This window comes from Cuculus canorus, chromosome 2 (assembly GCF_017976375.1).
Source record: "Cuculus canorus isolate bCucCan1 chromosome 2, bCucCan1.pri, whole genome shotgun sequence".
NCBI classification, from domain to species: Eukaryota; Metazoa; Chordata; class Aves; order Cuculiformes; family Cuculidae; genus Cuculus; species Cuculus canorus.
Window position 1 is genome coordinate 161,978,818 of NC_071402.1, and position 26,960 is coordinate 162,005,777.

Sequence of the window (26,960 nt, forward strand, 5' to 3'; positions counted from 1 at the left end):
CGCCTCCACAACCTGTCACCCCCCAACCTGCCACTGAGGGTCCTGCAGGGCACCGGGGACTCTGCTGCAGGGGTGGCTGCAGGGGGACACTCGGAGCCCCGACCTCTGGCTCCTCCAGAGCAGCTGCACATGAGCTGGGAGCGAGTGGCGACCATGGCTCCGTCCAACACTGCCTACGGCTCGGGCTGCTGCCAGAGAAGCATCCTCACCAGCACGGTGTGGATCCTCCTGAGATGGGGACCCTATTGCCTAAAGAGATAAAGCTGTGACAGCAGCCGAGGGATGCCCTGCCTTTGAGTGACGAGGATCAGCACGGACCCCCCTGGCTTTCTGAGCTTCTCCAGGGGAGCCTGAGAGCCGCTGGATCCGTCCCGTGTCCCAGAGTTGGTCACCGGTTCATGCCTTGGGGATTCTGCGGCTGAGTTGGCAACCAGTCCGAGTTGGTTTGACCCGGGAGAGTCCCCTCAGAGCGACCAAGGCTGGGATCGCTGTTGATAAATTCACAGGGGAAGGGCTGAGAGAGGTTTAACAAAGATGGAACAAACTTGTAACAAAAAAGTAACCAATTGTAATAAAGATTTGTAACAAAGTTGTAGCAAAAATGTATCAAAGCTGTAACAAAAATGTATCAAAGCTGTAGCAAAAATGTATCAAAGCTGCAGCAGCTGAAGCTGCAGTTGGGGTTATTTTTCCCCCAGAAGGTCCAACAAAGGCAGAGGCGACTGAGCAAAAATGCCTCCCTTCCTCCGGGGGAAGAGAAGCGCAGCCCATCGCCCCGACCGTCGGGTCAGGGGGTTCTTTAATTCCTCCTCCCCAACAAAAGGGGGTCCGGGGGCCAATTTCGCCTCTTGCAAACTCCTGGGTGCTTCTTGGCGAGGTGGGACTGAGTCCCTCAGTGAGTGTCGAGTGGCCCTTGGCATGGCTTCTCCTGTTTGGTTAAGCATCCCGATGCACGGTCACCAGTCCTGGAGCAATTGATCTAGCTGGTGCAGTCCCACAACTCCACCAGTAGTCAAGGACGATTTTCTTTAATACCAATGCCACAAACAAAGCAAACACAGAAAAACGCACCAGTGACCCTTTGCAAGGTCCTTTGATCTGTTTGACCGGACGCATTGTCCGGTGCCACTTGCTCCCTCTTGCCAACCGCTCCCTTTTGCAGAAACAAGCTCTGCTTCGCAAACTCACCAGGAGTTTAGTGTTTGCCACCCACAGGGCCCAGCACCCCTGCAGCAGTGCCCAGTGCCCCGCGGGACCCTCAGCGGTGGTTTTGGGGGCACTGGATTGTGGAGGCGGCCGCAGACTGGGGCTGCTGGTGAGCCAGCATGGTCCCCTCCAAGGACTTGGCCTCCATCCACCCCCTCACCTGAGCACACCCCATCCTGTCACTGCCCTACAGGACCGCCCAATGCACCCACTGAACGCAATGTTGTCTCTTCAGGTTCTGCTTCTGCCTGTAGGTCTTGTCACGCCTGCCACACTTCTAGGGCTTCTTGATAGTATGGATGCGCTGAGGGATGAGCAGGGATTTCTTCCATCTGAAGCGGAGGTCACAGTGGCCACAGGCAAAGGGGCGCTGGCAGGTGTGGATGCGCTGGTGGTCAGTCAGAGAGTCCTTCCGTCTGAAGCTCTCACTGCACTTGGCACCGGTGAAGGGCTACTTGCTTGTGTGGGTGCGCTGGTGTCTGCTCAGAGAGGTCTTCTGCCTGAAGCTCTTGCTGCACTCAGTGCAGCAGAAGGGACGTTCACCAGTGTGGATGCGCTGATGCTTGACCAGGTCTTGCTTCTGGCTGAAGCTCTTGCCACACTCCGTGCAGGTGAAGGGGCGCTCACCAGAGTGGATGCGCTGGTGGGGAATCAGGTGATGCTTCCAGGTGAAGCTCTTTCCACAGTCAGCACAGTGAAAGGGGCGCTCACCCGTGTGGATGCGTTCGTGTCTGGTCAGGCTGCTCTTCCACATGAAGCTCTTACTGCAGTCGGTGCAGGTGAAGGGGCGCTCACCCGTGTGGATCTTCTTGTGGGCGGTCAGTGCACTTCGACTCCTGAAGCTCTTGTTGCACTCAGGGCACATGAGGGGGGTCTTCTCCAGCGGCTGGGGGGCCAGGCCAAGAGGAGAGTGAGGGTGCCCTTCTGGGTCTCCGCAGCTCCCGCTTGGTTTGCCTCGGGATGATTCCCCCAAACTCCTGCTGGAGGAACCCTCCACGCCCCCAGTGGAACCCCGGGACCCGCCCGGCACAGGGCTGTGGTGTCTCTGCCACGCCCCGGGGGGGTCTGGCACGCACGGCGTCTCTCCTCGCTCCAACCTGCAGATGAGCTCGGGCTTAACGGCGGCCCAACCTGTCCGGGGCACAGAGAGAAACACCTTCACCAGCACTGCAGGGATGGCACCGCCGGCCCAGCATCTCCAGTCCCGGCACCGCCATCCCCGCACCCCCATCCCCGGCACCCCCATCCCCGCACCCCCATCCCCGCACCCCCATCCCCGGCATCTCACCCAGCGAGGCGAGCATTCCGTAGGTGTCCAGCATCACCTCCCGGTAGAGCCGCCGCTGCCAGCCCGCCAGCTCTGCCCACTCCTGGCGGGAGAAGTAGACGGCCACCTCCTCGAACGGCCCCGCCATCCGCAGCCCGAAGCACGCCCGGCTCAGCTCGCCCCGCCGCGCCTTGCCCGGCCCCCTCTGCCCCAACCCTGACGCCGCCAGGCCGGACCCGGCAGCCCCGGGGTCGCCGCTCCCCCGCCAGGCCTGGCAGTGCCCTTCTCGCAGCCGGGCTGCCCGCAGAGGGGCCGGGGGCTGCAGGGCCAGCCTGCCTGCGGGGCTGCTCTTCCCCGGGCCCGGGGCACTGGGATGCAGAGCCCTCCGGCACTGGGATGCTCTGGGACCCCGCGCTCCTTCCGACTCGCTGGCGCCAGCACTGGGCTCGGAGCCGGGGGGGTTGCGTGGGGGTGGGGGGCGGCCAGGCCGGAAAAAACCACTTCCCTTCCAAAGCAGATGCTGATTGCGCTCTGAGGCTCGACCGGAGCGGGGCCGCTCGGGGCCTCGCAATTTCCCCCCAGGCGCTGCTGCAGCGAGAGCCGCTCTGGGCTGTGCCCGCCTGGAGCCTGGGCTGCTCGAGAGACACCAATTCCGCCCCAGAACCCTTTCGTCGTCTCCGTCCTTGTCGGCGGCGGAGCTGCGGGCAGAGGGGGTGTCGGGGGGCGAGGCGGGGGCTCCGGCCGTGCTTCGGGCTGCAGATGGCGGGGCCGTTCGAGGAGGTGGCCGTCTACTTCTCCCGCCAGGAGTGGGCAGAGCTGGCGGGATGGCAGCGGCGGCTCTACCGGGAGGTGATGCTGGACACCTACGGAATGCTCGCCTCGCTGGGTGAGATGCGGGGATGGGGGCGCCGGGGATGGGGGGAGATGCCGGGGATGGGGGTGCCGGGGATGGGGGTGCGGGGATGGCGGTGCCGGGACAGGGGGGAGAGGGGGGACCGTGCTGGGGTTGTGGGTGCTGGGGCTGGAGGTCGCGGAGCTGGGGGTGCTGGTTCTGGGGCTGCGTGGTTGGGGGTGCCGGGATTGGGGGTGCCGGTCCTGGGGGTGCCGGGGCCGTGGGTGCTGGAGCTGGAGGTGCTCGGTCCGGCGCTGCCATCCCGGCAGTGCGGGTGAAGGTGCTTCTCTCTGTACCCCGGGCAGGCTGGGACACCGTCAAGCCCGAGCTCATCTGCAAGCTGGAGCGAGGAGAGACGCCGTGCGTTCCAGACCCCCCCGGGGAGCAGCGGAGGCACCGCAGCCCTGTGCCGGGCGGGTCCCGGGGGTCCGTGGCAGCGGTGGGTTGTTCCATCAGCAGAAGCTGGGGGGACTCGTCCCAAAGCCAGCTCAGAGGGACCTCGGCGAACCACTCAGGACAACCTCAGCTCTCCCCCATGATACCCCCCCAGCCTTTGCAGAAGCCGCTCCCCACGTGTCCTGAGTGCAACAAGAGCTTCAGGACCCGGACTGCATTGGCCATCCACGAGCGGAGCCACACGGGCGAGCGCCCCTTCACCTGCCCTGAATGCGGCAAGAACTTCATCCAGAAACAACACCTGGTCAAACACCAGCGCATCCACACCGGCGAGCGCCCCTTTGCCTGTGTTGTCTGTGGTTATCAATTCAGCCGAAAGCAACACCTGCTCACTCACCAGCGCATCCACACTGGCGAGCGTCCCTTTGCCTGCAGCCACTGCAACCACTGCTTCAGCCAAAAGCAACAATTGGTTATCCACCAGCGCATCCACACTGGCGAGCGTCCCTTCACTTGTCCCAATTGTGACCACCGCTTCAGCCGTAAGGAGCATCTGGTCACTCACCAGCGCATCCACACGGGCGAGCGACCCTTCACCTGCTCCGACTGCGGCAAGAGCTTCAGACGCAAGAGTGATCTTGTCATCCACCAGCGCATCCACACTGGCGAGTGACCCTTCACCTGCTCCGACTGCGGCAAGAGCTTCAGCCGCAAGAGTGACCTTGTCAGCCACCAGCGCATCCACACTGGCGAGCGTCCCTTTACGTGTCCCAATTGTGACCTCCGCTTCAGCCGGAAGGAGCATTTGATCACTCACCAGCGCATCCACACGGGCGAGCGACCCTTCACCTGCTCCGACTGCAGCAAGAGCTTCAGAGAGAAGGGGGCCCTGACCAAGCACCAGCGCATCCACTCCACTGAGCCCCCTTCGCTGCTCCAACTGTGACAAGAACTTCATCTGGAAGTGTGTCCTGACGAATCACCGGTGTGTACACACCGATGAGCCTCTCTTTGCCTGCAGCCACTGCAACCACCACTTCAGCCCTCACCTCCACTCTGGCCCAGCCCCCTGGTTGCTGGAGAAGACCCCCTCCATGTTCCCTGAGTGCAAGAAGAGCTTTAGGAACCAGACTGCACTGGCCATCCATGAACAGAGCCACACGGGTGAGTGGCCCTTCACCTGCTCCAGGTGTAGCAAGAGCTTCCTCCAGAAGGACTCCCTGATCAACCACCAGCGCATCCACACAGGTGAGTGCCCCTTTGCCTTTATTGACTGTGGGAAGAGCTTTAGCAACACCATCTCCCTTCTCAAGTGTAAGTGAATCCACAGTGGTGAGAAGCCCTTTTCCTGTGTCAACTGCAGCAAGAGCTTCAGCCAGAAGGGTGCCCTGATCAAGCACCAGCGCATCCACACCGGCGAGAAACCCTACAAGTGTGATGATTGCAGCGAGGCCTACAGCCAGAAGTCTGATCTGAAGAAACACCAGCGGCTGCACCAGGGCCCACAGGGTGACTTCCTTGGCAGCCCGGTGGCCCCTTAAGCTGCTGCTGAGGGTCCCACGTGGACAGATGCTGCTTTCTTTTTCCTATTTGAGACTAAATCAAAAGCTTCTTGGTGCTGATGACAAGCAGTGAGCTCCACGGCAGCACAGTGTGCGCCACTGCTCTCCAGCGGCAGCAGCTCGGGCCCCACATCCCCTCGCTCATCCCTCTAAATCCCCTTCCTGGCCTGTTCTAGCTGGGACAGGGCGAGAGGCTGGGATGTGCCCGGGAGCTCTGGTGGGCAGATGGATGAAGCAGCGCTGTGGCGGAGCTCGAGGGCTGTGGGTATGGGATTGTCTGGATGCAAGGTGCAGCCCATGCCGGGCCCAGCGGAGCTTGCTTGAACTGCCTGCCCTTCCCATCAGCTTTTAACAATACTTGTGTCAGCACAGGAGCACAAAGTCACTGGTGCCTCGAGTTTCCTTCAGCTGGATGGGGGTTTCAGTGCAAAGATACGAGGTGGGGGGAGGGTATGATCAGATTCTACTGCGGCAGCATCTGGCTGGGACACTGCCCTATCCCCACAGAGGGCACTGGTCAGGTTGCGTGGTAGACCACAATTCACCATCTGCTTTGCAAGTTAAGGAGTTTTTCTGTCCTTGCTGCCTCCTGCTGGAGGCACCAACAGGTCCTGCAAGGCACCCAGCTGGGACAAGGCCAGGGCACACCTGAGCCTGGCAGGGACCCAGCACTCCTGCCAGAGAGGAGGCCAGCAGCCCAGTATCCCAGTCTCCCACCCAGACATGGATCTCAGCATTCCCGTATCCTGCAGGGGCCCCAGCTCCCCAGCCAGGCAGCAACTGCAGCAGCCAGCTCCTCTCCAGGCAGGACGCTGGGGGAACTGCACTGCCCAGCATCTCAATCGGAAGGGCCCCAGTTTCCCAGCACCCCAGCCCCTCTCCCCAGTGCTGTCTGCCCACCTGCTCCCCCCGCCATGCCCCAGGCTCCCTGAGACTCCAAGGCCATCTCTCCATCGCCGGTGGTGGAGAAGACACGGCCACCACTCACTCCACTCAAGGGTTGTTGTTGCTTGCAAGCTCCGGTTTAGTTCATCCTCTTTCTCTTTCATGTCTTCAGCTCAGGGCTGTTTCACAGGCTCCCTCAGTTCCTGCAGCTGCAGCTCCTCACTTTCATTGTCTTTTCCTTCTGGTGTGCTGGTACAAGATGAGGTAGCATTTCTGGCTGAAGCTCTTCCCGCGTGTCTGGCGGGTGAAGGGCTTCTCGCCCCTGTGGATGCACTGATGTTTGGTCAGGGAGACCCTGTGGCTGAAGCTCTTATCACAGTCGGTGCAGGTGAAGGGGCACTCGCCCGCATGGCTCTGCTCCTGGATGGCCAGCAAACTCTGGCTCCTGAAGCTCTTCTTGCACTTGGGACACCTTAGGGGCATCTTCTTCAGCAGCTGGGGGGCCTGCAAGGGGTGGAGCTGAGGGTGCCCCCAGGCTCCCACTGACCTGGCTGAGGGATGAACTCCAGCAACTTGTGCTGGTGGAAGAAGCCACCGCTGCCACAAACCTTTGGAGCCTCCCCGGCACAGGGCTGCAGTGCCTCCTCCACACCCCGGGGCAGTTGGCACACAGGGTGTCTCTCCTCGCCTCCAGATTGCAGATGATCTCAGGCTTGACGGTGGCCTACCCTGTCCGGGGCACAGAGAGAAGCACCCACTGCCACACTGCCTGGATGGCAGCAGCAGCTCCAGCACCCACAGTCCCAGCACCTGCAGTCCTGGTGGCCCTGGCCCAAACACCCCCAGCCCCAACATCCCTAGTCCCAGCACTCCCAGGATCTCCAGCCCCAGCAACCACAGCCCCAGCACCCCCAACCCAAACATCCCCAGCCCTGGCAGCCCCAGCCCAAACACTCCCTGCCTCAGCACCCCAGGCTGAAACACCCCCAGCCACAACATCCCTAGTGCCAGCACCCCCAGGATCTCCAGCCCCAGCACCCCCAACCCAAACATCCCCAGCCCTGCCAGCCCCACCCAAACACCCCCTGCCTCAGCACCCCAGGCTGAAACAGCCCCGGCACCCGCAGCCCAGATTGGATGGCAAGGGATTAATATCCCCTGATCCTGGGCACCTCCATCCATTGCGTGCCTGGCACCTTGGCCACCCTGGCATCAGCGAAGCACCAGGGTACAATCGGCCAAAGAAATCCACAGCTCCCACTCAGAGCACATATCGCTCATGCCTCACCTGCACTAAAGGTCATCCGAGTCTCACTTCTAGAGGAAAACAAGGCTCATTATCCCTAAAAGGACAATGATCAGTACAACACGTTCTAATGCTAAAGCGGCAACATAACAGCCAAACAATTACGCACGGAGATGTGTCTTTTGTCTTTTCCTCTGGAATATTTTCTTCCACCTCGCCGCCTTTGAACAACCCCACACTGCCTTAGAGATTGGAGCAGTGTCATTGTGACACAAGCACCAACGCATCCACACCAGGGAGCATCCCTTCACCTGAAGAGACTGCGGCAAGAGCTTCAGGCAGAAACCACACCTGATCAAGCACCAGCTCATCCACAGTGATGAGAAGCCCTTCACCTGTGTCTGCTGTGGCAACACCTTCAGCCAGAAGGGACCCCTGATCACCCATCAGTGCATCCACATGGGTGAGCGCCTCTTTGCCTGTTCCAACTGTGGCAAGAGCTTCAGCCAGAAGGAACACCTGATCCAGCACCAGCACAGCCACACCGGCGAGAAACCCTACAAGTGTGACGAGTGTGACAAGACCTACAGCCAGAAGTGTGACCTAAAGAGACACCAGCGGGTGCGTGAGGGCCCCAAGACAGTGCCAGAGGGTGGCCAGCAGGAGGAGGGGTGTCTGTCCCTGTTGGGGGGGAGGACAGAGACCTTCCAGTGAGGCAGCTGCAAGAAATGATTTTGGGATGAGGAGACCATGCTGGCCCACCAGTGAACCCCCAGCACCCCTAGCCTGCAGCCGCCTCCACAACCTGTCACCCCCCAACCTGCCACTGAGGGTCCTGCAGGGCACCGGGGACTCTGCTGCAGGGGTGGCTGCAGGGGGACACTCGGAGCCCCGACCTCTGGCTCCTCCAGAGCAGCTGCACATGAGCTGGGAGCGAGTGGCGACCATGGCTCCATCCAACACTGCCTACGGCTCGGGCTGCTGCCAGAGAAGCATCGTCACCGGCACGGTGTGGATCCTCCTGAGATGGGGACCCTATTGCCTAAAGAGATAAAGCTGTGACAGCAGCCGAGGGCCTCCGTCCCACCCCAGGGGTCCCTCAGCTCATTTGAGCCTTAGACCCCCACCAAACCCTCTGTCCTACAAGATGAAGCTGTTCAAGTCAAACCCATCCCTTTTGCAGTCACAGGGACTTTGGGGTTTGCCCCAAGACTTGGCTGGTTGCAAAATGCATTTTCTTCTGCCTGTGTCCTCTTGGTTGCAACAATGATTGAGTGTGGTTAAAAGCCCTTGTGGGACACAGACTGGGAACAGCTGGAGTGTGTTCTGACTTAGCTCAAAGGGGCTGATCTGCTATCAGCCCATGAGAGCATCTCCAGGTGGGATCAGGCAGGGCAGGTGCCCTTAGAGAATCAGTAGCATAGAGCAACCATGGGGTAAAGCTGTCCATCCGAATTGAATACCCGAGGAAGGAAAGGGTTAAAATGGGGAAAAGAATTTACAAAGCATGCACATTTCAGAGTAATTGAAATTAAACATTGGCTGGATCCTCCTGAGCTGCTCCCTGGGGATGCCCTGAGCAGTTGGCATCACACACGTCATTCAAGGCCTTCGTCATCGTCGCCCCTTCCAGGCCGTGCTGGGCCCCGCAGTGCTTTTGTCAATGGAGAGATAGAGGGATGCACTTCACTCTTAAGAGGGAAACAGCAATCTGTTGATTGATTTAAAACAGAGATTTAACAAAGCTTGATAATAGATGTGACAGTGACTTAGAAGGTTTGCTCTTAGGGTAGACTTAGTTTTTTTACTGTGCCGTTATGTCTAAAGGACTACATACGCACAACACCTCCTTTACACCTCGGAGCTAAAGTCGCAGTTTCAGAGCACCTATTCCCAGTTCACCCACTGAGGTTCTGTTGCAGCAAGGATTCTCTCAGCCTCGAGGAGAAACCTCAAGAGGTGTCGTTTTCCCCGGGAGATCCCGATGTGCTCCCGCTGTTGTTTCAGGAGAGCTCGAAGGGCACTGGGTCCCCTCACCGTTGGTAGAGTAAGGCAATTGACTCACAATCATATTCTACACCCCAAGCTGGGGGCCAGTTTCTTCCCGGTTTGGCCAGAGCCGGACCCAGGTGGGTGCATTGCCATCGTTCGGCCCTTGGCTGTTGTGTTGTGATCTGTCTCCCCCAAAGTCACTGGGATGTGGATGAAGCCGTCGTCAACCACCTCGATCCCCACTGGTGGTTATGGCTCCATCTGGATTTGCAGGAGAAGGTCAGTCTGGGGGTGGCAGGAGCACCCCATCACAGAAGGTGACACGGCTGACAGTGCAGCTGAAGGGCCTCTGCGCCGATGCACACGGCACAGGCAGCAGACAGGAGGAGCTGGAAGGCGTTGTGCAGCAGGAGAGCTATGACTTAGTGCCATCACGGAGACGTGGTGGGGTGACTCCCACGGCCAGAGGGCTGCAACGATGCCTACAAACTCTTCATCGGAGACGGCAGGGAGGAAGAGGTGCTGGGGTGGCCCTGTGTGTTAGGGAGTGTTTGGCTTCTCTGGAGCTCTGTGATGTGATGCTGGGTTGGAGGTTTGTGGCGAAGACTCAGGGGAAGGCGAGTGAGGCAGATGTCGTGGTGGGAGTCTGTTCCAGACCACCCGGCCAGGATGAAGGGGCAGAGGAGTTATTCTAGAAGCAGCTGGGAGGAGCCTCACCATCACCAGCCCTCATCCTCATGGGGGACTTCAGTCCACGGGATGTCTGCTGGAAACACAAAGCAGCAGAGAGGAACCAGTCTAGGAGGTTCCTGGAGTGGGTGGAAGAGAACTTGCTGACACAGCTGGCGAGTGACCCGATGGGGCAAGGTGCCCGCTGGACCTGTGGTTTGTGAAGAGGGAAGGCCCTGAGGGAGCTGTGCCGGCTGGAGGATGCTCACGAGAGGATAGAGTTCTCAGTTCTTGAGAATTCAAGGGAAGTTCATTAAGTTCCCTTTATGTCCCCCTTAACGGTCAGTAAGATTCCCGAGCCTTGTCTACATGTGAACAAGTCAGGTTTATTATAACAATTCTAACAACTCATGACTAAATAAGGGTTTGGTGGTGTCTGGGGAGAAGATGGTGTTTGGGAAAATACATTGAAAATCAAATACCCGAGCCCAGATCAGAGCGATGTGCAGGTGAGGAATATGTAGTTAAGGCTCAAGTAGAGAGAGATGCTAAGAATTAGCTTGTTGTTAAGATCTATATTCAGTGTGCCTAACGCTAAGGTCTTACCCCAATGGCATCCCAACAGGGGGAGGGGAGATGGGGTCCAACCCATCAGCTGATCCCAAAAGTTTCAACGCTTTCCGCCCAAAAATTTCCCCTTTGTTTTCATTTTCATAATCACACTTTTGGGGAGGAGTTTTAGGTGGATCGAGAGTGACTGAAGGTACAACGTCAAACCCTGCCGATTGCTGGAGGAAAAGTTCTCCCTTCACATGCCAAAACCTGACCGCAGGAGCAGTAGGAGTGGTTATGGGAGTGCTTTGCCTCAGAGCCGGGGAGGAGGCGGGCAGCCTTCTGTATGGAGCTGTGCTTTAGTATTACAATGCTATTGCTGTGATGGTGTAAAGCGAACAGGTCAGCTGGAGGGCAGGAGTATCAGAGCGGTGACTGCAATTTGTCTTCTTGGAACGTAACGGGCCGTTGTCCTTGGGTACCAGGCTCCTTGCTGATAGCGGGGGCTGGACACGGCTGTCCCCAAACATCCCGGCACCCACATCACAGGGCAAGATGTCCTCGATGCATTCCTTTCCGATGCAAACTGTGCTGCACCTCTGCATGTTACACCTTCACTAATTACTTTCTAAGGAAAACTGTCTTATACTCAGCCTGTGAGGGGAGGGAGGATTCATAAAACTTCAGGGTTCCCTTTTTTCCTCATATTTAGTTTATTCCCACAGGTTGTTCCCCACAGCCACCCCTGCAGCAGAGCCTCCAGTGCCCTGCAGGACCCTCCGCAGCAGTTTTGGGGACACCGGAGTGGAGGTGTCAGCAGACAGAGGGTGCTGTGGATGCGCTGGTGAGCCAGCATGGTCTCCTTGCCCCGAAACCGCTTCTTGCAGCCGCCTCCCGGGAAGAACTTGGCCTCCATCTGCTCCCCTGACAGGGAAGGACATGCACCTTCCCACCTGTCACCCTCTGGCACCACCCGCAGGGATCAATGCACCCGCTGGTGTCTCTTCAGGTCAAATTTCTGCCTGAAAGTCTTGTTGCACACCTCACAGTTGTGCGGCTTCTCACCACTGTGGATGCGTTGGTGGGCTATGAGAGCGCTATTCTCTCTGAAGCTCTTGTTGCACTCGGTGCAGGTGAACGGGCGCTCACCTGTGTGGATGCGGTGGTGTCTGATGAGGTTGTTCTTCTGGGTGAAGCTCTTGCCACACTCCATGCAGATGAAGGGGCGCTCGCCAGTGTGGATGCGCTGGTGTTTGGTCCGGTTGCTCTTGTCTTTGAAGCTCTTGCCACAGCTGGTACAGGAGAAGGGACGCTCATTTGTGTGGATGCGCTGGTGTTTGGTCAGGTGTTGCTTCCAGCTGAAGCTCTTGCCACACTCCATGCAGATGAAGGGGCGCTCACCAGTGTGGGTGTGCTGGTGGATGATCAGGAGTTGCTTCAGTCGGAAGCTCTTTCCACAGTCAGCACAGTGAAATGGGCGCTCACCCGTGTGGATGCGCTGGTGTCTGATGAGGTCGATCTTCCAGCTGAAGCTCTTACTGCAGTCGGTGCAGGTGAAGGGGCGCTCACCCGTGTGGATCTTCTTGTGGGCGGTCAGTGCACTCCGACTCCTGAAGCTCTTATTGCTCTCAGGGCACGTGAGGGGGGTCTTCTCCAGCGGCTGGGGGGCCAGGCCAAGAGGAGGGTGAGGGTGCTCTTCTGGGCCTTCTGAGCTCCTGCTTGGTTCATCTCGGGATGATTCCCCCAAACCCCTGCTGGAGGAACTCCACACAGCCACAATGGATGCCTGGGACCCGCCCGGCACAGGGCTGCGGTGCCTCTTCTGTGCCCCGGGAGGGTCTGGCAAGTACGGCGTCTCTCCTCGCTCCAGCCTGCAGATGATCTCAGGCTTGATGGCAGCGCAACCTGTCCAGGGCACAGAGAGAAGCACCTTCAGCCTCGCTGCCGGGAGGGCAGTGCCGGCCCAGCACCCCCATCCCCGGCACCCCCACGCCTGGCATCCATCCTGCTTCCCGCAGAGCCACTCGATGCCCCAAGCCAGGCAGGGTTGCAGAGGCCTTTGGCCAATGATCGCAATGCCGGGCTTTTACTGTTGCTCAGCCCCAAAAGGCTGAGGCACTCGCACTCGGTCAGCCTCAGAGGTCCTTTCCCACTGGCAAGGTCTGTTCCAGCCCAGGTGCTGTGGAGCCCAGCCCGGCAGAGCCGCAGAGAGTCCTCACCCAGCACCCCCATCCCCGCACCCCCATCCCCTGCACCCTCATCCCCTGCATCCCCATCCCCGGCACCCCCATCCCCCGCATCCTCATCCCCTGCGTCCCCATCCCGACACCCCCATCCCGGCACCCCCATCCCCGCACCCCCATCCCCGGCACCCCCATCCCCTGCATCCCCATCCCCGCACCCCCATCCCCTGCATCCCCATCCCCGGCACCCCCATCCCCGCACCTCCATCCCCGCATCCCCATCCCCGGCACCCCCATCCCCATCTCCGGCACCCCCATCCCCGGCAGCCCCATCCCCGCACCCCCATCCCCGGCACCCCCATCCCCGGCACCCCCATCCCCGCATCCCCATCCCCGCATCCCCATGCCCGGCACCCCCATCCCCGGCACCCCCATCCCCGGCACACCCATCTCCGGCACCCCCATCCCCGGCATCCCCATCCCCGCACCCCCATCCCCGCACCCTCATCCCCCGCACCCCCATCCCCGGCACCCCCATCCCCGGCACCCCCATCCCCGGCATCTCACCCAGCGAGGCGAGCATTCCGTAGGTGTCCAGCATCACCTCCCGGTAGAGCCGCCGCTGCCAGCCCGCCAGCTCTGCCCACTCCTGGCGGGAGAAGTAGACGGCCACCTCCTCGAACGGCCCCGCCATCTGCAGCCCGAAGCACGCCCGGCTCAGCTCGCCCCGCCGCGCCTTGCCCGGTCCCCTCTGCCCCGGCGGCTCCAGCCCGAGGGCAGTGCCGGCAGAGCTCGCAGCAGCCCGGGCGGGGCAGGGGGAGGGCAGAGGGGCGGCACGGGGGGGGTCACTCAGCACTTCCCCGCGCGGGGGGGACACCCCACCCACCGCCTGCACCGGGACAGGGGCACAGCCGGTGGCTTCCAGGCAGCTTTCCCGGCTCCTGAGCCTGAGGGACCCCACCCCGCGCCCGAAGCCGCACCCCCAGCGCCTCTCGGGGTCTCCCCTCCAGCCCAACCCCGGCCGCTCCCCACCCGTGCCCGCGGCCACCTTCTCCCCTCCATCCCAGCGCTTCTCCCGGTCAGGACATCGCTCCAGAGATCTTGAAAGCAGAAATCACTTATAACTAACCTATTACATTAACTAAAATATAGAATTCTGACACAAAGCGGTTTTTTCTTAACCAGGCGGTGGCTGTATCTGGTTGGAGCCTGATAACAAGGAGTGGTACAACGGTAAAAGCAGGGACCACCAGCTGGGACAGATAAGGCCTGAAGACAGCCTGGGCTCCCTAAGAGCAAGCGCAAGGAGGAAAGGTGAAAAGTTCATGGTGAGGAAGACTGCCCACCTTCATCCCCAAAGACCCCATGGACCACTATCATGAGAAAACACGCAAGCGCTAGGAGGAGGAGACCTGTGATAATGAGTTCCTGTAATTAATCTTATTAAGATAATGAGTTCCTGGGACTACTCTTACTAACCCTACCCCCTTCTTGGAAAAGTCAGACTATGTAATGTTAACCCAATGCATATATATAACACAATAAAGATGTACGGGGTTTGATACATGGTGTGCGAACGTGGAGGACAGATCCTCCATGCACTCTGTGCACAGCCGCATACCTGCACCTAACTCTGCGCTCGGTGTCGTTATTCCGAGAGTCAATCTCCACCCGGATCTCCTGCCGGGCTGCCCGCAGAGGGTCTGGGGGCTGCAGTCCCTGCCTGGCTGTGGGGTGGGATCCCTCCTGCCCAGGGAACGCTGAGATCCGCGCCTGCCGGGGATGCAGAGCTTCTCCGGGACAGGGGTACTGGGATGCCAGAGCCCTCCCCGGCTTCTTCCGCAAAGGAGGTGCCGAATTGGGGTCTAACACCGGTGCGGTGCCAGTTGGGAGGAGAGGGAAGTTTCACTCCCGGACGCTGCTGCGGTAAAAACAGATCAGACACCATCCCCCCACCCCGATCTTTGCATCCCCCGAGAGGCAGTGAGCGAGCGGCTGGGTGGTGCTTCGTGACCCGCTGGGGCTGAACAGCGACAGCCCCCCTATCCCCACCCCCGTGTCCCCATGTCCCCAGCCCTCTGGCCCTGTCCTCGTGTCTCCAGCCCCCTGGCCAGCTGACCCACCCCATGTACCCCTGTCCCCAGACCCTGTCCCTATGGCCCCTTGTGCCCTCGTCCCTGTGTTGGGGAGCCGAGCGGCTGCAGTGGCTGCAGCAGGCAGCCCCCCCGGCAGGCAGCCCCCCTTGATACCGAAAATGACAGCAAATAAACTCTTGGGGAGACTCATTTTGGTGTTTTGAAAAGCAGCATCCTTCCTCAGGCCTGGGCACCCGAGGGAGTGATCTCCATCCATCCCATGCAGCCAGGCAAGAGCTGTTACAGAATAGATTCCCCACTTACATCCATATGTCTATATTTTCCCATAGATCTTATGCGTCTTCTGTAACTTTCCAAGGTCTAATTTTAATGTTGTTATGAAACTTCACAAGAGTCAAAACTCTTGCTGGTTTGGAGCTGGCTCCAGCTCTCTCTCTGAGCTTGCCTTTACGATAAGCAGAAAACTCCAAGCAGAGGTGATTAGGGAAGAGGAGACACCTGTTCAGCACAGATTGTACTGAACACAAAGCGTTGTCATCTCCAAAGAATGAGAAATGTCTGGGAAACAAACTGTCTAAAAGAAAACCTGCTCTCAGAGGGACATTCTCTTCTACTTTCTAAAGAAAACTGCTTGTGACTACTTCTTGTGTCTGTAGGGTTAAGTTTCATCTAAGGGATTGTATTTTTTGACTGTTAGACACAATGTCCCTCTGGGAGCATGTTTTCTTTCAAAGAGTGTTTTTCCAGACTCTCTGCATTCCTTGGAGATGATAACGCCTTATGTTCAGTACGATCTGTGCTGAACAGATGTCTCCTCTTCTGGAATCACCTCTGTTTGCAGTGTTCCCCTATCTCCAGCCCAAGGTCAGGCAGAGAGTTGGCTCCAAAGCTCCAGATTACAGATGCATTGAAGTGGGAAAGGTTTGCTTTCTAAAGCACCAAAGTGAGTCTTAGAGGGAGTTTATTTGCCGGCATTTTGGGAATCACAGGAGAGGGTGGTTCTCTCTGTGCCCCGGACACACTGGGCCGCTGTCAAGCCCGAGATCATCTGCAATCTGGAGTGAGGAGAAACGCCGAGTGCGTGCCAGACATCCCCCCCAGTGTGTGGTGGAGGCACCAGAGCCCTGTGCCAGGTGGGTCCCAGGGGCCCGTGGGAGGGATGTTGGATTCCAGCAGCAGGGTTTTGGGGGGCTTATCCTCTAGCGAGCTGAGCAGGAGCCAGGAGGGTCCTGCAGGGCACCCTCACTTTCACCCCATACCGGCTCTCCAGCCACTGGAGAAGAGCCCTCCAACCTGCCCCAAGTGCTACAAGAGCTTCAGGAGCCCGAGTGTGCTCATCATCCATGAGTGGAGCCACACCGGAGAGCATACCTTTGCCTGCACCAGCTGTGGCGAGACCTTCACCCAGAAGAGCTCTCTCATCAAGCACCAGCGCATCCACACCAGTGCATCCGGCTTTGCCTGTGCCGACTGCAGCAAGAGCTTCAGCCACAAGGGCAACCTCCTCAGACACCAGAGCATCCACACAGGCAACCGCCCCTTCGCCTGTGCTGACTGCAACAAGAGCTTCAGTGAGAAGGGCGCCCTGATCAGACACCAGCACATCCACAGCAGAGAGCGCCCCTTTGCCTGCACTGACTGCAACAAGAGCTTCAGCTGGAAGGGTGCCCTGATCAGCCACCAGAGCATCCACACTGCGGAGCTTCCCTTTCCCTGCACCATCTGCGGCAAGAGCTTCAGCTGGAAGCGCGCCCTGACCATTCACCAACGCATCCACACCAGTGAGCACCTCTTTGCCTGTGGCCACTGTGACCTCCGCTTCAGGTGGAAGAAATCCCTTGTCACCTACCAGTGCATCCACACTAGCGAGAAGCCCTAGACATGTGGTGAGTGTGACAAGACCTACAGGCAGAAGCAGAACCTGAATAATCAACACTGGGTGCAGTGGGACCTGTGGGCAGCTGTAGGGTGATGACAGGATGGGAGGTGTCCTTCTGAGGACTGAAAAGTGATGGTGAACTCAGAGGGCCCTGGGGAGAATCATAGAATCATAGAATCACCAGGTTGAAAAGGACCTCTTAATGATTTAGTTCAGTCATTCCTATTGTCCCCAGGCTCTGGGCACGAGATCCACGTGGAGATCTCTGAATCGATGTCCCTGCTGGGAAAAGCAGTGGGGATGGAAGGGGAAGGGTGGACTTTGGGCACGGGTGGCAAATGGCCAGGGTTTGGCTAGGCTAGGGTTAATTTTCCTGGCAGTCCAGAGGGGAGGCACGGAGAGAATGAGTGGGCTTTGTCTGGTGTCATCCTCCTGACACTGAAAAAAGAAGAGGATGGGACGGGATGGGATGGGATGGGATGGGATAGGATGGGACAGTGTAAGGTTCAGTCAAAGGATCGATTTCTCTCTCGACATTTCCCATCAGGTGCTAAGCCTCAGAAACCACAGATGCAGGCCTTACGATAACAGCCAAAGCTGGTACAGAACAAATGCTTTGTACCTGTCTCCAAGTCTCCCTGCGACTCATACCTTCCTCCGCATCTCCCTGCTATTGTGAAAGATCCACGAAGCAAGACAGGAAAATTAATGCTGGGACTTACCACAGACCCATACCCCAACAGAGCACGCGCCAGGACAAGTTCATCCAAGGTTCAAGGTGATGATGACTGTTAGCCTTCATTGGGGACCCCAAGTCAACCCCTGCCACCAGAAGGAGCGCCTGTGCAAGGGGATGAGACGTCCCTCCAAAGCCGAGCGCGCCTCGGACACTCCTCTCGTAGCACGTGTGTTCTGCCAGGTGGGGACTGGCGTATCTCCACAGGGTTCAGGTGGAGCAAAGGTGGGTCGCAAGGAGGAACCAGGTGTATTAGCTTTTACGGCGGCATCCAGCGGCAGGATGGTGAGTGCTGCCATGGGGTGGCCATCAGAGGCGAGGGGGCAATTCCCTCAGCCCGGAAAAGCCCAGGAAAACACAGGCGGGAGCAGGGCTGGTGACGCTCAGCTCCTGACACGTGGCAGCGGACGGTCCCATGCGGTGCCTGATGGGAGGGGGCAGGCCCGGCAGCTCCCGTGGGAGATTTAAACCGTCCCTTGGGAGCACGGTGACCCGGAGCGCGGCGAAGAGGAGCGTGGCACGTTAGCGTAACGGGGCAGTTTGAGCGAGCAGAGAGGGGCTGGAGGCCGGCCATAAAGGACCGTTGACCATGGTGGCGACAATTAAAACCGCTCCGAATGCTGCAGTAAACAGGATAGATGTTGCCCCCATCTGTCCTGCTCAGAGCCTCAGTGGGTCCATGCAGCTCCCCAGAGCCTGGGCTGTAGGCAGTGCCCCCTCCCACAGTGCCTGGGCTGTAGGCAGTGCCCCCTCCCACAGAGCCTGGGCTGTAGGCAGTGCCCCCTCCCACAGAGCCTGGGCTGTAGGGAGTGCCCCCTCCCACAGAGCCTGGGCTGTAGGCAGTGCCCCCTCCCACAGAGCCTGAGCTGTAGGCAGTGCCCCCTCCCACAGAGCCTGGGCTGTAGGCGGTGCCCCCTCCCACAGAGCCTGGGCTGTAGGCGGTGCCCCCTCCCACAGAGCCTGAGCTGTAGGCGGTGCCCCCTCCCACAGAGCCTGAGCTGTAGGCGGTGCCCCCTCCCACAGAGCCTGGGCTGTAGGCGGTGCCCCCTCCCACAGAGCCTGGGCTGTAGGCGGTGCCCCCTCCCACAGAGCCTGGGCTGTAGGCGGTGCCCCCTCCCACAGAGCCTGGGCTGTAGGCGGTGCCCCCTCCCACAGAGCCTGGGCTGTAGGCGGTGCCCCCTCCCACAGAGCCTGGGCTGTAGGCGGTGCCCCCTCCCACAGAGCCTGGGCTGTAGGCGGTGCCCCCTCCCACAGAGCCTGGGCTGTAGGCGGTGCCCCCTCCCACAGAGCCTGGGCTGAAGGCGGTGCCCCCTCCCACAGAGCCTGGGCTGTAGGCGGTGCCCCCTCCCACAGAGCCTGGGCTGTAGGCGGTGCCCCCTCCCACAGAGCCTGGGCTGAAGGCGGTGCCCCCTCCCACAGAGCCTGGGCTGTAGGCGGTGCCCCCTCCCACAGAGCCTGGGCTGTAGGCGGTGCCCCCTCCCACAGAGCCTGGGCTGAAGGCAGTGCCCCCTCCCACAGAGCCTGGGCTGTAGGCAGTGCCCCCTCCCACAGAGCCTGGGCTGTAGGCAGTGCCCCCTCCCACAGAGCCTGGGCTGTAGGCAGTACCCCCTCCCACACCAGCTCGCGTAGGGGAACTGCTTTGCGTGGTGGCAGAGCTGAGGGAGGAGGTGAACAGACTAAGGACCATCAGGGAATGTGAGAGGGAGATGGATCGCTGGAGCAGTGCCCTCTCACAAACTCAGCAGGCTGCTGGAGTTGGTGCGGCTGAGCAACTCCCACCTGCAAACTGTAAGGTTGGGGAAACAAGAGATGGGGAATGGCAGTGAGTTCCTGTCCGGCGCAGGAAACCTGCTCCCCCTACCCAGACAACAAACCCCCAGAGACCCTTGAGGAATAAATATGAAGCACTGCAGGTGGAAAACATCCCTAAGGATGAAGAAGATGGCTCCCACAGACTAGAAACATTTCCTAGGCTCAGGCATCCTCCAAAGACCATAAAAACATCCTCAGTAAATAAGAAGAGGAGAGTGACTGTCTAAGGGAATTCCCTTCTAAAAGGAACGGCGGCACCCATCTGCAGACCGGACCCTCTCCACAAGGAGGTCTGCTGCTTACCCAGGACATCAGTAAAGGATGTCACTAGAAAACTTCCTTCCTCGGTGAAAGAGACAGATTACTACCCTCTAGTAGCATTTCAAATAGGCAACGATGACTTACAGTGCAGAAAGCTGAAAGCCACCAAGAGAGACTCCAGGACTCTGGGGAGAATGTTGAAGGGCTCTGGGGCACAAGTGGTGTTTATCTGCATTCCAGTGCTAAGGAATGAGAAGCAGGAGGTCAAAGAGGAACAGTTGATTACTGCCTGGCTCCGAGCCTGGTGTGAGGAGAGAGGCTTTGGGTTCTTTGATCATGGGGTGACCCACCCCCAGGCTTTCTTACCAGGGATGGGACACGCTGGTCTCCAAGGGGGACTAAAGTCCTTACTAAAAACCCAGCGAGGCTCTTAAATAGGGCTTTAAACTCGATGTGAAGGGGGAGGGGGAGGAGACCAGGCTAGTCGGGAGTGAGCCTGGAAGTGGGGCTCCAGTGGCTGAGAGATGGTGCTGGAGAGGAGCGCCAGTACATCACCTCAGAGCAAGTGGGGGCGATGCTACCTGGGGCGGTGAGGATGAAACTGGCACTGTGGAGTGAGTTATTCCAAGGAGCAGTCAGTTGGGAATGAGCTCTCTTCCCTTTATGAGGGCTGAGGGTTCGCCAGCCCAGCTGAAGTGCGTTCACACCAATGCACGCAGCATGGACAATAAGAAGGAGGAGTTGGAAGCTGTTGCAGGGCAAGGTGACAATGATGTCCTTGCCGTCACGGAAACGTGGTGGGATGACTCTCATAACTGGAGTGCAGCCATGGGGGTATAAACTTGCAGAAGGAACAACAGTGACAGGGGATAAGGACAAGGCTGAGGTACTGAATGCCTTCTTTGCCTCAGTCTTTAATAGCAAGGGAAGTTGTTACCCCTGTGCACAAACCCAGGAGTTAGAGGAGCAGAATGAGGCTCCCGTGATCCAAGAGGAGGCAGTTAGAGACTCGCTTGCCCATCTAGACACCCACAAGTCTATGAGGCGGGATGGGATTCACCCAAGAGTATTGAAGGAGCTGGCGGATGCCCTTTCCAAACCCCTTTCCATCACCTTCCAGTGGTCCTGGCTGACTGGGGAAGTTCCACTGGACTGGAGGCTGGCTGATGTTGTGCCCATCTACCAGAAGGGTTGTGGGGAGGATCTGGGGAACTCCAGGCCTGTCAGTCTGATGTCAGTGCCGGGGAAAGTCACGGAACAGGTGATCTTGAGTGCTATCATGAAGCACATGCAAGAGAAGCGGGTGATCAGTCCCGATCAACACGGGTTCACAAAAGGCAGGTCTTGCCAAACTAACCTGATCGCCTTCTATGACAAAGTGAATCGGCTACTGGATGAGGGTGTCACAGAGACAGAGTAGGATCCAGAACTGTATTTAAACATTTAGTTTATTACCTATAATGTTACAATTCTAAGTCAAGAATATTAACCTTAAGTCTAACCAATATTAGCATCCTATAAGGATTGCGAGGGACCATATGACCTGTACGGAGATCGGTGTTCGGTGATAAAGTCTTTAGATGTTCTAAAAATGCTCTGGTGTTCATAGATTGTTGACCTCGGTGGGGGGTCTCAGACCAGCTGAGAGGGAGCTCAGATTAAGTCTTGCTCCTCTCATTCTCTTATAGTCCATTCTGGAGTGATAACATCTCAGGTGCCAGTCGGCCCATCTCCTTTACTTTGGTCAGAGGCGCCTGATAGTACGGGACACAGTGGATTGCTTAATCCCCACCAACCGTGTAGGATTCCAGAAAATCCAGGGTCATCGATCAGGATGTTTCCATCACAAAAACTCATAGTCTAAATCACCCAAGTAAACATGTGTAGATTTCTTTTCACAAATCTTATTAATACTTCTGTTTTGAGGATCACCTCTGAGTCTTTGTTCGGAAATCTATGGTGTAAATCTGATAAGGGAGGGGATGACCAGGTGCCAGTTTAGTCATCCTGATAGGCAAACGAGTGGCAGAGACAGAATGGCTCATTCTCCCTGACTCATCCTTGCTGCTGGCTCACCAGCACACTCTAAGCACCCCCAACCTGCAGCCACCTGCAGAGCCCAGTGCCCCCCCACCCCCCCAAACTGCCTTTGAGGGTCCTACGGGGCACTGGAAGCTGCTGCGGGGGTGGCTGTGGGGAGACACCCAGAGCACCGACCTCTGGCTGTTCTTGTCCTGCAACGCGTGAACTGGGATCAAGTAGTGGTCCTGGCCCCCTCCACCACCAGCTACGGCTCGGGCAGCTGCCCAAGGAACTTCTTGACCTGTGCAGCCTGGATCCTCCTGAGCTGCTCCCTGGGGACACTCTGAGCAGCAGGCATTGCGCTTCTCGGTCAAGGGGTTCATCATCGTCGCCCCTTCCCCGCCACGCTGAGCCTCACGTTGCCGGCAGCTGCTGCGGCAGAGCCGTGAGCTCAGGAGTGGCTGCCAGGGCAGGGGAAACACTGGTGAGCTGCTCCACAGCAGCGTGGCGTGTGCCACCACTTGCTGATAGCAGCACCTCGGGCTTGGCATCCCCTTGCTCATCCCTACAAACCCCTTTCCTTCCCTTTCTTGTTGGGAGATGGTGAGAGGCTGCGATCTGCCCCGGGACTTGTGGACGGATGAGGGTAAAACTCCCAAAGGAGCCAGAGGGATGTGGGGTCATCTCGGAGAGCTGCCACCCGTGCTGTGGCCGCCAGCGCTCGCTGGAACCATCTGCTCATCTCATCAGCTTTTTACCATGTTGTGCCATTCACCACAGGAGCAAAAATTCCCTTGTCCCTTCATTCATTAACAATAAGCTCTGCAGCCCGGCAGTGGTCTTCCCTTCTTGTGTGATCACTTGTGCATCTTGTAAAATCCTGTCTCCTTGTTCCTATTGCCTCATTTTACTCTGTAATGCAACAACTTGCCGGTCTAGAGCTCTAAGATCAGTAACTAACAACATCCCTCTCTCTCCACTAACTTGCGAGAAGAATCCCGTGCTGCTTTCTATGGCAACGCACGCGTGGCTGTTTGAAGTGCCTGCCTTTGCTTCCACCACCCGAAGGCTTCTTTTTTGAGTTTAAGCTTGTCCAGGAGTTCCTCGCTCATCCATGCAGACCTCCTAGTGGTTTTGCCTGACCTCCTCTTTGTTGGGATGCATCGCTCCTCAGCCTGGAGGAGTCGATCCTTGAATATGAACCAGTTTTCTTGGGCCCCTCTCCCTTCCAGGGTTTTATCCCATGGAACCTTACCGAGCAGGTCCCTGGAAAGGCCAAAGTCTGCTCTCCTGAACACCAGGGTAGTGAGTTTGCTACACTCCCTTTTTTCTGCCCTAAGGATCTTGAACCTCACCATTTCATGGTCACCGCAGCCAGGCTTCCCTTGAGCTTCACAGCCCTGACCAGCCCTTCCTTGTTGCTGAGATCAAGGTCCAGTACAGCACCTCTTCTCATTGGCCCTTTTGTCACTTAATGAAAGAAGTTGCTATCAACACATTCCAGGAACCTCCTGGATTGATTGTACCCTGACCCTCCAAACAGATATAGGGGTGGTTGAAGTCCCCCATGATGACCAGAGCTTGTGAACATGAGGATGCACCGATCTATCTGTACAGGGTGTCATCTACTCACTCTTTCTGGTCCAGTGGCCTGCAGCAAACCCTCACTGTAACATCACCTGTCCCTGCCCTCCCTTTAATCTGGACCCGTAAGCTCTTGGTTGGCTCCTCACCCATCCCCAAGTGGAGCTCCATGCGCTCCAGATGGTCATGGACAGGGGGCAACACCCCCTCCTGATCTGCCCTGCCCGGCCTTCCTCAGAGCCTGTATCCCTCCATCCCAACACTCCAACCACGGTGTTCTGAGGAATTAACCCCTATAACCCCCAAATGAGTTATAAAGCAGTAGGTTTATTTCCAGTGCTGAGGTGCGAGGGGTTCTCCTCCTCGCTTACACACCATATGACTTAACAAACAGCTACTTATAGTGTAAAGACAGGCATAGTTATAAGCGCCTACTACGTATTCACAACCTTTTTTCCCCCCCCCGCAACACCACCTCAGTTTACCTTTAAATTCTTTGTTATTTTCCCACTCAAGGGCAAGTACCACAGGGTCATGTGGCAGCACAATCCCACAGTCCCTTTGGCGCTCTGGATGGTTTCGGAGGTGAAAAACACTTCATTCCACTTTTCCGCTCTCTTTATAAAACAACAGCAGTTGCAAAACAGTACTGCGATCCTCTTCTAAGTGATGGAGCCCCTGGCACCCCCCCTGCCAATTCCTTCCAGTGTCTCAGCATGCACCCCAAGGGGCTTGCTTGAGGAAATTCCTTGCTTGGTTTTGCCCCTATCAGACTACCTTCCGACTCTCCCTTTCTCTAACTTCCACACAAACCATTTAAGCACTTACAAACAGGTTGTCCCTAAGTTCTCAGGGACTTCCCACAAGACAACAACAATTCCCGTCCACAGATTTATAAGCACTCAGGACAATAGAGTCATCCCGACCTAGCTGAATGGCACAATAAAACATTACAACAGACTGAACACCGAAACCCGATCCGTCCCCGCAGCCTGCAGAATCCTGCCCCCTCCCCCCCGCCCCCATCCGTGCAAACCTTTTTGCTTTCACACTTTTAATTTATTCTTTCTCTCACACAAAACACTTAACTCAGATTCCAGGAGGGGGAGGGTTAACTCACACCCAGCAATGAAACTGCTTTAACAGATAAGCCTAAACTCGCATTCCAGGAAGGGAGAAAGGGAGGGGCACTCTCAGCTGCCTCTCCTGGGTTTTTTTTTTCTCCCTTTATTTTTTTCTTTCTTTTTCTATGCTGGGTGTTTTAAAATTTCACCCTTTGCAGCCTTCCATTCCAAAGGTCCGAGGTAAATATACCCATCTCAATGTCTCAATGGACGTTTGGAATTGAAAGGTTTCATAAGTGCATTCCTAGGGTTAACCAAGACAAGCAGGGCTTTTAAACAATTTGCAAGTCTCTCAACAGTTTTGAGCACTTCGTCTGTCTCTGGCCCCTCTGTCTATGCAGGAATGACGTCCCCTGGTAAGCCGTCCCTATCAATTCCGCTCGTACTCTATTACACATCAAACAATTCACAGAGTACGCTTATGACACAAAACACACAACATAGAACAGTGATCCCTCGCTTTGTTCATCTCCGGCTGTTTTCCCTCGTGGGAGGACAGAACCGCTGATCGGAACTCCTCACTTGCTCTGAGCTTAATTAAGTGTCCCAATTACGCTACCATACACTCCCACACAAGCGCTTGAACTCTAAATAGGCTCTAAATGACGTTAAAATATACCGGTACTGAAGATTTGCAACAGATGTAGAAGATTATAGCTATCCCACGTGGCACTCCTGCTACCTCAGCAAGGAGGACCCAATTCACCATTGTACTATAGCTCCTCACCCCATGCCGAGTGCGTCTTATGGCATCTTGGGACTATATTCTTCCCGGTGCTTTGCTATCTCAGCAGGGAGCACCCCCTTGGGCGCAAACCACCAGTTCCCAGGGTCGAGCAGTATAGTTACCTCAGCTCGCGCAGAATGGCTTACAGGGTCTTGATAACCTATCCCACTCCTTCTCTTAGCATGAGGCGTCCCATACACAACTTGTAGATTCTCCCCCTGTTTCCCCTGCAGGTATTCCCCAAATCCCATACCTGGTCCACCAGCTGATGGGCCGTCTCTCCCCCAGCAGCCATCGGGTAGGGATGGGAGATTCTCTGGAGAAGCAGTCCGGGGAGTGCCTTAGGATGTCCCACTCCCAACCGATCCAGCAGCCGGGCAGAGAACGTGTCCCATCTGGGTCGACAAATTGTTCGGCGGAATCAAACCCTGTATCCCAAAAATGAGTGATAAAACAGGAATATTTACTTCCAGCGCTGTGGTGCAAGAGGGTTCTCCTCCTTCTTTGCACACCGCATGACTTAACGTGCAGCTACTTATAGTGTAAAGACATGCATAGTTATAAGCGCCTACTACATATTCATAACTTTCCCCCACTTCGTATTATCGTTAGTTCTGGAAGGTTCACTCCAGTCTTGCGCCCACGTAGTGCCTCCTGGTGGTTGTGGGATGAGGTCTCAGGGATGAAGTAAGAAGTCTTACTGCAAGTCCCTGCAAGTGCCCCGAGAGCAGCAAGAGCTTCAGGACCCAGACTGTGCCGGCCAACCACAAGCGGAGACACGCGGGTGGGCGCCAGTACACCTGCAGTGACTGTGGCAGGAGCTTCAGGCAGAAGGTGCACCTCACCAACCACCAGCACATCCACACGGGCGAACGTCCCTTCACCTGCAGTGACTGTGGCAAGAGCTTCAGCTACAAGGGCTCTCTGATCACCCACCAGCAAATCCACACTGGTGAGCACCCCTTCAGCTGCACCAATTGCGGCAAGAGCTTCTGCGAGAAGTGCTCCGTGGTCATTCATCACTGCATCCACACTGGTGAGTGTCCCTTTGCCTGCACTGATTGCAGAAAGAATTTTAGATTGAAGTTCTTCCCGATCAATCACCACCGCATCCACACTGGTGAGCGCCCCTTCACCTGCACGGAGTGCAACAAGAGCTTCAGGCAGAAGAGCTCTCTGAGCGGACACCAGCGAGTGGCCTTTCACCTGCACGGAGTGTGGTGAGAGCTTCAGATGGAAGGACTCTCTGACTGACCACCAGCGCATCCACACCTGCCAGCGCCCCTTTGCCTGTGGCCACTGTGATGGAAGAAATCCCTGCTCATCCCTCAGTGCATCCATACTATCAAGAAGCCCTAGAAGTGTGGCAGGTGTGACAAGACCTACAGGCAGAAGCAGAACCTGAAGAGACAACACTGGGTGCAGTGGGGCATTGGTCGGTCCTGTAGGGCAGTGACAGGATGGGGTGTGCTCAGGTGAGGGGGTGGATGGAGGCCAAGTCCTTGGAGGGGACCATGCTGGCTCACCAGCAGCCCCAGCCTGCGGCCGCCTCCACAATCCAGTGCCCCCAAAACCACCGCTGAGGGTCCCGCGGGGCACTGGGCACTGCTGCAGGGGTGCTGGGCCCTGTGGGTGGCAAACACTAAACTCCTGGTGAGTTTGCGAAGCAGAGCTTGTTTCTGCAAAAGGGAGCGGTTGGCAAGAGGGAGCAAGTGGCACCGGACAATGCATCTCATCAAAGAGACTGAAGGATGCGATTGATGGAAGTGCCCCGGATCAGGGGATATTAATCACTCACAATCCAATCTAGGACCAGTTCTGCAAACGCTTGTGTGTAGAAGTAACGAAATGCCTCGTCTTCGCTGTGCG

The 26,960-nt window shown here is 57.4% G+C and overlaps 3 protein-coding genes and 1 pseudogene across 3 annotated transcripts; 2 read left to right on the forward strand and 2 right to left on the reverse strand.

Moving 5' to 3' along the window:
• Positions 1 to 1,006: 1,006 nt before the first annotated feature.
• Positions 1,007 to 25,765, reverse strand: LOC104057977 (zinc finger protein 585B). Its single transcript, XM_054057913.1, is given in 9 exon segments — positions 1,007 to 2,337; positions 2,495 to 3,289; positions 4,023 to 4,619; positions 4,738 to 4,862; positions 6,465 to 6,712; positions 7,806 to 8,057; positions 11,659 to 12,572; positions 13,418 to 13,544; positions 25,345 to 25,765. Coding segments are annotated over 9 exon segments (3,954 nt in total). The 5' UTR covers positions 25,387 to 25,765; the 3' UTR covers positions 1,007 to 1,483.
• Positions 3,306 to 8,480, forward strand: LOC128851189 (zinc finger protein 271-like; annotated as a pseudogene).
• Positions 5,079 to 7,903, reverse strand: LOC128851202 (zinc finger protein 79-like). Its single transcript, XM_054058466.1, has one exon. The coding sequence runs from the start codon at positions 7,388 to 7,390 to the stop codon at positions 6,434 to 6,436; it is 957 nt and encodes a 318-aa protein (XP_053914441.1). The 5' UTR covers positions 7,391 to 7,903; the 3' UTR covers positions 5,079 to 6,433.
• Positions 25,396 to 26,496, forward strand: LOC128851166 (gastrula zinc finger protein XlCGF8.2DB-like). The gene is given in 3 exon segments (XM_054057914.1): positions 25,396 to 25,501; positions 25,765 to 26,290; positions 26,292 to 26,496. Coding segments are annotated over 3 exon segments (837 nt in total).
• The last annotated feature ends 464 nt before the right edge of the window (positions 26,497 to 26,960 follow it).